The sequence below is a fragment of the Rhinolophus hipposideros genome, assembly GCF_964194185.1.
Source record: "Rhinolophus hipposideros genome assembly, chromosome: 22".
NCBI lineage: Eukaryota > Metazoa > Chordata > Mammalia > Chiroptera > Rhinolophidae > Rhinolophus > Rhinolophus hipposideros.
Window position 1 is genome coordinate 23,006,988 of NC_138068.1, and position 12,077 is coordinate 23,019,064.

Sequence of the window (12,077 nt, forward strand, 5' to 3'; positions counted from 1 at the left end):
AACATTCATGGCCTATACTGAAAACTACAAGATGCTGATGAAAGAAATTGAAAAAAAACACAAAGAAATGGAAAGATATTCCATACTAACAGATTGGAAGAATTAGTATTGTTAAAATGTCCATACTACCCAAAGCAATCTACAGATTCAATGCAATCCCTATCAAAATTCCAATGGCATTTTTCACAGAAATAGAAAAAACAACCCTAAAATTTATATGGAACCACAAAAGAAAGCCCCTGAATAGCCAAAGCAATCCTCAGAAAAAACAAAGCTGGAGGCATCATGCCTCCTGATTTCAAACTATATTACAAAGCTATAGTAAATAAAACAGTATGGTATAGACATAAAAACAGACATAGGTTAATAAAACAGAATAAAGAACTCAGAAATAAACCCATGTATATATGGTCAATTAATTTAAGACAAAAGATCCAAGAATACAATGGGAAATGAAAGTCTGTAATAGTGTTGGAAAAACTGAACAGCTACATACAAAAGAATGAAAGTGAACCACTATCTTACACTGTACATAAAAGTAACTCAAAATGGGCTGGCCTGCTGGCTCAGGTGGTTGGAGCTCCATGCTCCTAATGCGAAAGGCTGCCGGTTTGATTCCCACATGGGCCAGTGCCAGATGGCTCAGTTGGTTGGAGCGTGTCCTCTCAACCACAAGGTTGCCGGTTAGACTCCTCGACTCCAGCAAGGGATGGTGGGCTGTGCCCCTGCAACTAACAATGACAACTGGAACTGGAGCTAAGCTGCGCCCTCCACAACTAAGATTGAAAGGACAACAACTTGACTTGGAAAAGTCCTGGAAGTACACACTGTTCCCCAATAAAGTCCTGTTCCCCTTCCCCAATAAAAAAAAAAAGTAACTCAAAATGGATTAAATACTTAAACATAAGACCTGAAACCATAAAAGTCCTGGAAGAAAACAGGTGATAAGCTTCCTGTCATCAGTCTTGACAATGATTTTTTATATTTGGTACCAAAAGCAAAGGCAACAAAACTAAATAAATGGGACCACATCAAACTAAAAAAGCTTCTACACAACAAAGGAAACCATGCAGAAAATGAAATGGCAACTTACCAAATGGGAGAAAATATTTGCAAATCATATATCTGATAAAAGGTTAATATCCAAAATATATAAAGAACTCATACAACTCAATAGCAAAAAGAAAAATCTGCTTTAAAAATGCACAGAAGATCTAAATAGACATTTTTCCAAAAGAGACATGCAGATGTCAAAGAGGAACATGAAAAGGTGCTCAACACCACTAATCATCAGGGAAATGCAAATCAAAAACACGAAATATTACCTCTGACCTGTCAAAATGACTATAAACAAAAAGACAAAAAAAACAAGTATTGGTGCGAATATGAAGAAAAGGGAACACTTGTGCACTGTTGGTGGAAATGATATTGGTGCAGGTACAATGGAAAACTGTATGAAGTTTCCTCAAAAAAATTGCAAATAAAACTACCATCCAATCCAGAAATTCCACTTATGGGTAATTTTTCTGAGGGAAACAAAAACACTATCTCAAAAAGATACATGCACTCCTATGTTCATTGCACCATTATTTACCATAGCCAAAAATCAAAGCAACCTAAGTATCCATTGATGGATGAATGGATAAAGAAAATGTGATATATATAATGGAATATTATTCGGCTATAAAAAGAAAGAAATTATGCCATTTGTGACAATGTAGATGGACCTTAAGAGCATTATGCTCAGTGATGTAAGTCAGACAGAGAAATATAAATACCATATGATCTCACTTATATGTGGAACCTAAAAACAAAACAAAACCTCATAGATACAGAGGACAGATTGATTGTCAGAGATGGGGGGCAAAAATGGATGAAAGTGGTCAAAAGTTACAAACGTCCAGTTATAACATAAGTCCTAAGGATGTAATGTACAGCCGGGTGACTACAGTTAATAATATCGTATTGTATATTTGGAAGTTGCTAAGAGAGTAAATCTTAAAAGTTCTCATCACCAGGAAAAACAATTATAACTATATGTGGCAATGGGTGTTATTTAGACATTGTGATCATTTCACAATATATACAAATATCGGATCATTATTTTCTGCACTTGAAACTAACATAATGTTACATGTCAATTATATCTCAATAAAAGAGAAATCAAAGTTATACCAAGAGACGCCTCCCACAGACTCATTCAACAAACATGTACTGAGTTCTTGTGTTGATCCAGTACCCATGCTGGCCACTGGAGACATCAGTACAAAAAAAGACAGCCTCTGTCTTCCAGGAGTCCATGATTATAGCAATTTCTGCTCCTGATTCTCACACACTGAGTGCCTTAGGCGTAATAACAGACAATGAAACAATGCATTACTCTTGCCCTGTGCAAACTTTAAGGAGAGATACAAAGGCCTGCACTTCTTTTGTATCTATTTTTTTTTTTAAGATTTTATTGGGGAAGGGGAACAGGACTTTATTGGGGAACAATGTGTACTTCCAGGACTTTTCCAAGTCAAGTTGTTGTCCTTTCAATCTTAGTTGTGGAGGGCGCAGCTCAGCTCCAGTTCCAGTTGTCATTGTTAGTTGCAGGGGCACAACCCACCATCCCTTGCTGGAGTCGAGGAGTCCAACTGGCAGCCTTGTGGTTGAGAGCCCGTGCTCCAACCAACTGAGCCATCTGGCCATCCAGGATCTGCGCAGCAGCTCATTGATTTCATTCTAGTTGCGGAGGGCACAGCTTGCTGGCCCACATGGGAATCAAACCGGCAGCCCCGTTGCCCAGAGCTCGAGCTCTAACCAACTGAGCCACCCATCCATCCCTTTTGTATCTTATATGTCTTATATTTCTTCCCCAGAGTCAAGAGCAGGAAATGTGTTGCACAAAAATGTTTGGGAAAGATTGTTCTCAAACAGGATGAGAGGAAACACAACTGCTGTGAGTTTTGGTTGCACTTCACTGATCATGGCCTCAGGCCATGAAGAGACCATAAAGGCTGGAGCTCAAGAACGCCAACCAGATCCAAGCCTTCCTCTCTGGCACCCAGCCATGAAGCTCCTTTTTCCTATCTTTGCCAGCCTCATGCTACAGTACCAGGTGAATACAGGTAATGTGGAATCCTGGGTTTAAGAGGGGTCAGTGTGAGGAAGCAGGGACTTGGCTGTCTGTGACGATGGGAACTTAAATAGATGTTGGAAGATGAGTTACCCAAAGAGATGTCTGAAGAGTCTACCTACTACATCAGTCATGTGCCATCTCCCACGCACCCCCGTAGGCCATAACCCCAGACTGTGTCTGACGGGGACACACCGGAAGCTAACTACAGCAAAAGCGTACGTTAGATATGTTATATCCAACATATAAAGCTGCCTTCCTACCCTTTAAATAGCTATCACCTGGAACTCAGCCCAAGTCTCCCTCATTTTTGCTCTATTTCTAATTTAAACCATCTCTTGAAGCAAAGGTTGCTATCAGTTTGTATTTTGGTGTCATAAAGAGAAAGTCCTTACTCTTATGCTCAAAATAACCTGTTTTTATTTTTTTAGGATCCAGTAAACAGGTCTATGTCCTCCATCTCAACTTTTTCAGATTTTTACGCAGCTTCATCCCTTCTCTCAGCCTTGTTGTCTTGGAAACTCCCAAATTACCCATAAGAGTGTCTAGGAGTGGCAAAAAGGCTAAACCAGAGGACTGGCCATCATTTCTTGAAAAGAAGAGAGAAGAAGCATTGAGACTTTTTTCAGAATACAAGAATCATCCAGATATTTGGGAAAATTGGTAATAAGCCAAGGAAGGGAAAGTGAAAGAGTCGAAGATGTTTCTAGTGTTTTTATCTTGGGGCCTAAAGAGAAGGGTAGAAATATAAGCAAGTATGACTGGGTCATCTTGAGTAAAGTCACTTAGCCCACTGGAGCCTCAAATTCCACGTGAGCGTTTACAGGGTTAATCAGTGTAGCTGTTTGAAATATAAGAATTTTACTGTTTTTGTCTTTGGTGAGAAATAATGTTGAAATGTATGTGAACATTAGGTGCTGCATACATCTCTTGTTATTTATGGAAAATCAGTTGAATTGTTAAGATGAGTGAGGGAGAACTTTCTTGACTCAGAAAAAAAAGATGAGAGACATTGGGATGGAAAAGTCATCAAGCCTGAGGAAGACGAGGTACTAAACCAAGCAGGCAACTTAGAGCAATAGATAACAATGTGAGAATTATCTTGATGGAGATGAGGTCATGGTTAAGATAATGAAGAAGACCTCTGAGGGACAGAGAGTCCAGAGAGGCTGAAAATGATAGAACACCATGCCCCAGGCACCACAGGTCAAGCAATGATTGAGGAGGGTGAGGTCATGGAAAACTGGGTTTGAAATAGAATTACCATATGACCCAGCAATCCTCTCCTGGGTATCTACCAAAAAAAAAATCTGAAAACATTTATCCATAAAGACACGTGTGCTCCAATGTTCATTGCAACTTTATGTACGGTGGCCAAGACATGGAAACAACCAAAATGTCCTTCAGTAGATGAATGGATAAAGAAGTTGTGGTATATATACACAATGGAATACTATTCAGCGATAAGAAAAGATGAAATAGGACCGTTTGTGACAACATGGGTGGATCTTGAGGTTATAATTAGCTAAGCAAAATAAGTCAGACAGAAAAAGTAGACAACCATATGATTTCACTGATATGTGGTATATAAACCAAAAACAACAAAAGAACGAGAGAAGCAAATGAGAAACAAAAACTCATAGACACAGACAATAGTTTAGTGGTTACCAGAGGGTAAGGGGGGCGAGGGGTGTTAGATGAGGGTAAGGGGGATCAAATATATGGTGATGGAAGAACTGACTCTGGGTGGTGAACACACAATGGGATTTATAGAGGATGTAATACAGAATTGTACACCTGAAATCTATGTAACTTTACTAACAATTGTCACCCCAGTAAACTTCAATTTAAGAGAAAGAAAGAAAAAAAGAAAGAGAGAGAGAGAGAGAGAGAATGAGATAGCAAATAAAATAAAATAAAAAACTGGGTTTGGCAAGAAGCCAGTACTCCTGAAATTCCTATTGATTCTCTTTTGAAATTCTTCCTTGGATTTGTTTTACGGCAGATTTTACTCCTGTTGCTATTTCCTAGGATCATGGGGAGAGATAGCGAGGCCCTATGAGTGTCTAAGACGCTAAGTTGGAGATAGAAAATCCTATCTGAAAGCAAATAATTGGGTTCCTTTTTCTCCTTTCCTCTATGTATCCTAGATTTCTAAAGTGACTCAATGAGGGGAGACTAGGGGGTTTATTTTGGATTTCATAGGAGTACAGAGACTCTCTTGGCCTGCCAGCTGCCTCCATCAATATCCCTCAACCCTGTACTTAAAATTTAGCATTAACAAACTCCCTCTTACTTGATTCCTCTCCCTCCAGCAGTTTTAAGATCATATCTACTTATTAACCTTAGCCCAGTGGTTTTCTTTTTTCTTTGTGCAGAATTCACTGGTTTGAGAAGATGTTTAATGGGTTTGGGGAGATGCAAAGACCATTGTGCTGTGGATGAAAAAGAAGTACAGAAATGCAAGAAGAAAAATTGTTGTGCTAGACAAAAAGCGATTGAATTGATAGAATACTATTTGCAAAATGAAATATCCCATATATTTGAAGAGTACTCCCTAGAACTACTGAAAACTACCAAAAATTCTAGGGCTCTGAAACAAACAAAATATCGTATTTTATCTCTTCCCCCCAAAATCAAAAGCCCTCTTGCTAAAATCAATACCATCATCTCAAATGCCAACACTGTGAACTCTGCCACCACCAACCCCATGATCTCAGGAAAGATTACATACCCGGCTACTTCCACTAAGAGTGACTCCAAAAGACGCAGAGATTCAACCACTGACTCCTCACCACCAGCACCATCACCATAGACACTGCTGACACCACAAATGGAGCTGGAGGAAATAAATGAGCAGGGATGTGGGTCTTCCCCTTAAAAAACCAGTTCCTCTCTCTCTTTGCTATCTATTAAATGATGTCATGAGTCATTCAATAAATACTGTTTTAAGCACCTACAGTTTATATAATGTTATTCTCACAGGAGCCTCACAGAAGAGAAAGAGCTGGAGAGGGATGAAATTTTAGTTGACATGCCCGGGAGAAAGCAAGCACCAGTAATGGTGACTACAGCACTGAACTTGGCCCATGGATGACCCAGATTAGGCCTCTGTAATAAGGATTTATGGTTCTCATCTGGTGTTCTTTTCTTGGGGCAACAGAAGGAAAATATCAGGAGACCTATTTTCCTTTTTCATAGATTTGGGGGGAAAGGCACATATGCAAAATAGAATATGGGGGGACCAAGACTACTTTCTCCAGAGAAGAACATAACCTAATTCATGGAGCCGTTTAAGATAAGAATATGGGGGAATGAGGGAGTGAGGAGAGGGTAAAGGAGAAGGTGTAGTAAGGCGGTGCTTCCAATAGATACAGAATGCAGACTACAAATGCAGACCACACAGGTAGTTTTGAATTTTCTAGTAGCTACATTTTAAAAAGTAAAAAGAAATAGGTGAAATGAACATTAATAATACATTTTATTTAGTGTGGTAAATCCAAAACATTATCATTTCAACATGTAATCAATATAAAAATTATTTGAGACATTTTGCATTTTTTTTGCACTAAAACTGAACTCTCATGTGTATATTACTGTTAAAAACACATTTCAATTCAGACCAGCCACTTTTCAAGTACTAAATAGCCCCATGTAGCTGGTGGCTGCCATGTTGAACAGCCCAGGTTGGAGAGTTCCGAGGGCACCAGTAGCTATAGGACTATTAGGCAAAGCGGAAGCTAATCTAGAGAAGACAGCCATATTTCTGAGGGCTGTGAAATAGAATTAAGAATATAGAATTTCAGGTTTAATGCTCCTGTGCTAACATTCTGGTTCTAGCACTTTTTACCTGTGTGGCCTTGAAGATATCACTCATCCATATATGAGCATCTATTTATTCAATCACAAAATGGAAATGTAAACATTATATTATATCCCAGAATCCACTTCTTTATATCTCAGGTCACACTTCCTTTTACTACCCAAATTATAATGGCACAGACCCCCTATTCTAATGTTTTACCATATTCCTCTCTGCTACATATCACCTCCATCAATTTAAAGACCATCTTTCCTTAACTTATTGGTGCTTTACTACAGTGTCACCCTAAGTAAGGCAGATTTTTCCACAATGCCCTACAGTGATGCTAGAGTACAACTTTCAATTATATTCCTGGAAGTCTGTACAACCGGTAAGAGAATAACTTCACAAAAAAATAACTTCACACAAAGAATAACTTCAACTCCTGCTGTATATGTGTTCCCTGAAGAACCCCAAGTATATTCTATGGGCATTCAGTTCCCTCCCTGTTACAGCTATTTGCCAAACTCCTGAAAGTCCAGCTTACCTTCCCACAGTTACAGTGCTGTCTTCATTGTCTCCCCACAGAAAGAAGAGAAAGTGTCTTTCTCATCCAAGTTTAAGGATTTCTTTGGAATCCTCATTTCTGATCATGGAACTCACCCATCTCTTCTCAGGATAAATGATCCTGAGGAATATCCTTTTCCTTCAGAGAAATGTCACATCCACTATAACAAACTTGGTAAGTCTCCAATTCCTGTTCTCCCCTTTCACGCCAGGAATAGACCCCTTCTAATGTCACCTTGGCCCAAGGCCAGCCAGAGTAAAGGCTGTATTTCCCAGATAGAACTGGCCATACTTCAACGCAGAGAGGCCCAGACTGGGCATCCAATTATGCAATAATATTCTTGGTGAAAACATCTGACTTTATATTTTAAAGGCAAAGACGGGCCTTTATCTAAGCGTTGGAAGCCCCACAGTGACTGCAAGTTCTCTCTTGGGATTCACCCTAGCACATCCTAGAGCAATCCCCAGACTCTGCCACTCAGGGTCTAAGAGGTTAGGATTCACCCTGGCACGTGCCTTGCTGCCCCAAAACGCTACCAGTCAGAAGCTGTGTGACTCTTAATTTTTTAATTTCTTAGAACCAATATTAGAACCCAGAGCAATCAAATTAGACACCCATGAACATTCCACTAACTAATCAGCACCGTTTCTATGAGCATTTCACAGTGAGTCAACCATAAATAAATACATACATACATGCATACATACACAAACTGCTACCCTACCCTTAGCTATGTATGAAGCTGAATCCTTCCTGCTCTTGCCAGGTAGCAGATTAATCCCATTTACGATGATAATGTGGCTGCTTCTATGACAGGGAACAAAAGAGGGCAGGGCTGGGAAGGAAAAAAGGGTTTGAGGGAGAATCCTAAATATTAGAAGACCTTCTCTTTACTGTGCACATTACTCATAATGGCCCAATTTCAAGTTCAGAACTACTTTGAAAATATGATTTACGAACATGAGTTGTCACATAAAAATTGTAAAATTTGAGACTTACGAGCATATGTAAATTAAGTTGGCCTGTAAATAACCTAAGATGACAGAGAGAAGGGCACTACGTAAAATGATACATTAAAAGTTGAGAGCTGCCATATGATCTCACTTATATGCGGAATCTAAAGAAAAGAATAAGTGAATGAACTAATCAGAAACAGTTTTGGGGACAAAAAGAAAAAACCGAGAGTTGTTAGATGGGCCGAGATGGGGGGGGGGGTGGATAAGGGGAAAGGTGAAGGGATTAGGAAGCAGCTGGTAACCACAAGATGGCCTCAGGGTTTTTTGAAAATTAATTTGGGGAACGTATTCAATAATGTTGTAAGGATTTTGTTGGGTATCCGATGGACATGTGTCCTATTTGGGAGACCCCCTCAGGGATACTGTGGATGCCTGATCATGGCATTGTACACCAGAAGCTAGTAGTGGGCCTCTTCGTCTTGCCTGTCTGCTGTGCAGGGAGTCCTTTGTGGAGTTATTGTTGTTCGATTAGTTGTAAATTCCATGGGAGCTTTACAGAGGCTCACCTCATGCCACCATTTTGATGACGTATATGAAAAATGTTAATTTTAATAAAGTGAAAAGCCATCTATCAATAGCTAAGGCTCAGAAAGTAGGAAGGAGTATGGAGGGTCCTAGAGGACAAGGGAGGTACCCAGCAGCGGCCTGTACCCAATTGAGTGAATAAAAATTCGAGCAAGAAACAGCCTCATTGCTGGCTGCCCTGCTCTCTACTCATCTATTCCAAAAGCAAGAGACTCTTCTGGCCTGGCCTGCTCCTATGGAAGACAGGGTTGTCTACTTCCTTTGATAACACTAAATGAACCAAGGGCCATGTTATGGACTGAATTGTGTCCCTCAGAAAAATTCATATATTGAAGCCCTAACCCTCAACATGGCTATATTTGGAGATAGGCCTTTAAAGAGGTAAAGTTAAATGAGGGAATTGAGTGGGTCCTAACCCAATAGCACTAGTGTCCTTGTGAAAAAAAGAGATACTAGAGGTGCCCATGCACAGAGGAAAGACCATGTGAAGACACAAAGAGAAGAAGGTCATTTACAAGCCATGGAGGAGGCCTTAGGAGAAACTAAACCTGCCAACACCTTGATCGTAAGCTTCCAGCCTCCAGAACTGTGAGAAAATACATTTCTGTAGGACTTCCAATTCCAGCGTATGAGTAGATTGCAGCAGTTACCACTGCTGCTGGCACAGCTGCAATTGGTTATCTAGGTTACAAAAGATTTTATGTTAAAGATCATTGCTATTGCACATTTACTATAAGCCTGCACCATGACACATCATTTACGTGGATCATCTTATTTAATCCTTAAGGGACAATTATCTCAATTTTACAGATGTGATGAAACTGAGGCTTGAAGGGGTTGAGTCACCTAAAATCACAAAGCCAGTGAGCGGTAGAGCTAAAGCTCTTATTTAGGCTATCTGACCCGAGTCAACCTGTTAACCCCTTGCAAGACTTATTCCCTCAGTAGCAGGGAGAAAGACGGACATAGAAGAGAAACCTCCTGTTTTTCCAGGTCTCCCAACCTGTCAGGAACCAGGAAGATAAACTATTTCCTTGATAAATTTCTCGAAGTCTCTCTCATCCAAGTCTTGTTGGCTCTGAAATACAATTCTGTCATCACACTAAGAGTGACTCCATTTCTCACACTAAGCAAATTCAGGAGAAATAAATACACATCAGACATCAGTTTACTCTTTTATAAATCACAGAGACCAAAATATTCAAATCCCAAATAATTAACAAATTCCTTCCTTGTAACCGGACCTATCCAGAAAGTCAAACATAATCAGAAGTTTATTGAGTCAGAACGATGGAAATTAATTAAATTAATTAAAGCTTAGCATAACCCTGTGGATCCACTAGAATGTCAGCTACTGTGGGGGGAACCAGGGGGGAGGTAGATACATTTTTTGTGCCTAGAACAGAGCCTAGCACAATAGTAGGTGCTCAACAAATAGTAGGTGCTCAACAACTATAATTAATGAATGAACATATACTACAATAGGATTGTCTTGCCAATGAGACTGGGGATACTTAAAATTCTGTGGCAATCTCCCCCGGGCCTAAAAATATATAGTAGTTCCCTTCTCTGCAGTGATGAGCCCTTTAAGTAACTCATATTCTGGGAAAAAGAGCAGCTTTGACTTGGTTTAGCTTTATTTTGTTTTAATTTGGGACAAAGGAGAGTAAGTTGATAAGTGATCCTTAAAGGACTTCCTCTAAGCTCTGAAAGGGCTCGCTGGTGGCAGAGCCTTGGGACCACAGATCTGTGGTCCAGGTCATCGTCAACTTGAGGTTTCTCAAATTGCAGTGATAACCCCCATCAGCCTTTGTCTTTCTAGAAAACTTATACATGTCCATATGGGTGCTTTTAATGATCATAGAAAGATTGAAAAAAGTAAATTGAAAGGAAAGAACAAGGCAAAGCATTTTAGGGGAAGAATTACACTAGGAATGGTTTTGTTGAAGGAGGGAACAAGTGGATTGTGTGATTTCAGTTAGTTGACTAAGTGATCTTTACCAGATTAAGGGGTTTACATTCTATTCCTAATGTAGGAAGAGTGTCTTTTTTTTTTTTTTACAGAGTACCATTTATTTTATTAACTGATAAATTAAAAGTTCATTTCTGGATGTTTCTTTCTCTTGTATACTTCATTTGTTTTATTAGTAAGCAAAGCCCTATAATGGATGGCTTCAACAAGTCCTCAGACTCAGATCCATCTTCATCTTGACTAATCTGAAAGTAACAAAGTTCATAAGTCTCCTTGTCAGATGCAACTACACGAAGCCAATCACAAGGACCATTTTTCTTAAGGTATTTCTTGGTAAGATATTTCAAATATCTTTTTGAGAACTGTTTCTCAGAAACAACTGTGATTTTATTCTTGCAGCATTCAATGTGTACAACATTCCCTAGATTTCCAGTTTTTCCATTGACTTTAACCTTCTCCCATAGAAACTGTGCAAAATTTCCAGAATCAAAAATACCATCTTCTACTGGATGAGTAAGGTCCAAACCAAACTTCCAGACTGACCTCTCAGGCTTCCTGACTTCCTGCGGAGCCATCTTGAAGGCAGTGCTATCAGAGATCTAGGAAGAATGTCTTCATGACTGTCATTTTATAGTAACTTTTGATGTCAGAAAGTGAAAGTCTTCCCAGTTTGTTCTTTTTTCAAATTTGTTCTTATTATTTTTTGCCTTGTGATACAAATGATTTAAGATCAGCTTGTCAGTTTCTGACAAAAAAATCCTGCTCGAATCTTGATAGGGATTGTGTTGACTCTGTAGTCAACAAAGCATAAGAAGAGATGCTCAAATTCACTGGTAATCAGAGAAAAATAAATAAAACCAACAATCGTTTTGGTAAAATTAGAAAGCTGGATAATGGTACATGTTAGGGAAGATGTAGGAATATAGGAACCCTCAAATAATGTTTGTAGAAGTATGGACAGTTCAACTTTCTTGAGAACAATCTGTTACTACTTAGTCAAATTCACTATACACTTATCTTATGACCCAAGAATTCTACTCTTCAATATACTCCAGATACTCTTACTCGAGGTGAGA

The 12,077-nt window shown here is 39.2% G+C and overlaps 2 protein-coding genes across 2 annotated transcripts; one reads left to right on the forward strand and one right to left on the reverse strand.

Moving 5' to 3' along the window:
- Nucleotides 1–3,052: 3,052 nt before the first annotated feature.
- Nucleotides 3,053–5,933, forward strand: DEFB129 (defensin beta 129; the record flags this gene model as incomplete). Its single annotated transcript, XM_081033772.1, has 2 exons — nucleotides 3,053–3,110; nucleotides 5,497–5,933. 2 exons carry the CDS (start codon nucleotides 3,053–3,055, stop codon nucleotides 5,931–5,933), a joined length of 495 nt encoding a protein of 164 aa, XP_080889898.1.
- Nucleotides 5,934–9,871: 3,938 nt separating this feature from the next.
- On the reverse strand, nucleotides 9,872–11,576 carry LOC308490969 (ribosomal protein eL22-like 1; the record flags this gene model as incomplete). The annotated part of the gene is made up of 2 exons (XM_081033773.1): nucleotides 9,872–9,875; nucleotides 11,209–11,576. The coding sequence occupies 2 exons, from the start codon at nucleotides 11,574–11,576 to the stop codon at nucleotides 9,872–9,874; spliced, it is 372 nt and encodes a 123-aa protein (XP_080889899.1).
- Between the last annotated feature and the right edge of the window lie 501 nt (nucleotides 11,577–12,077).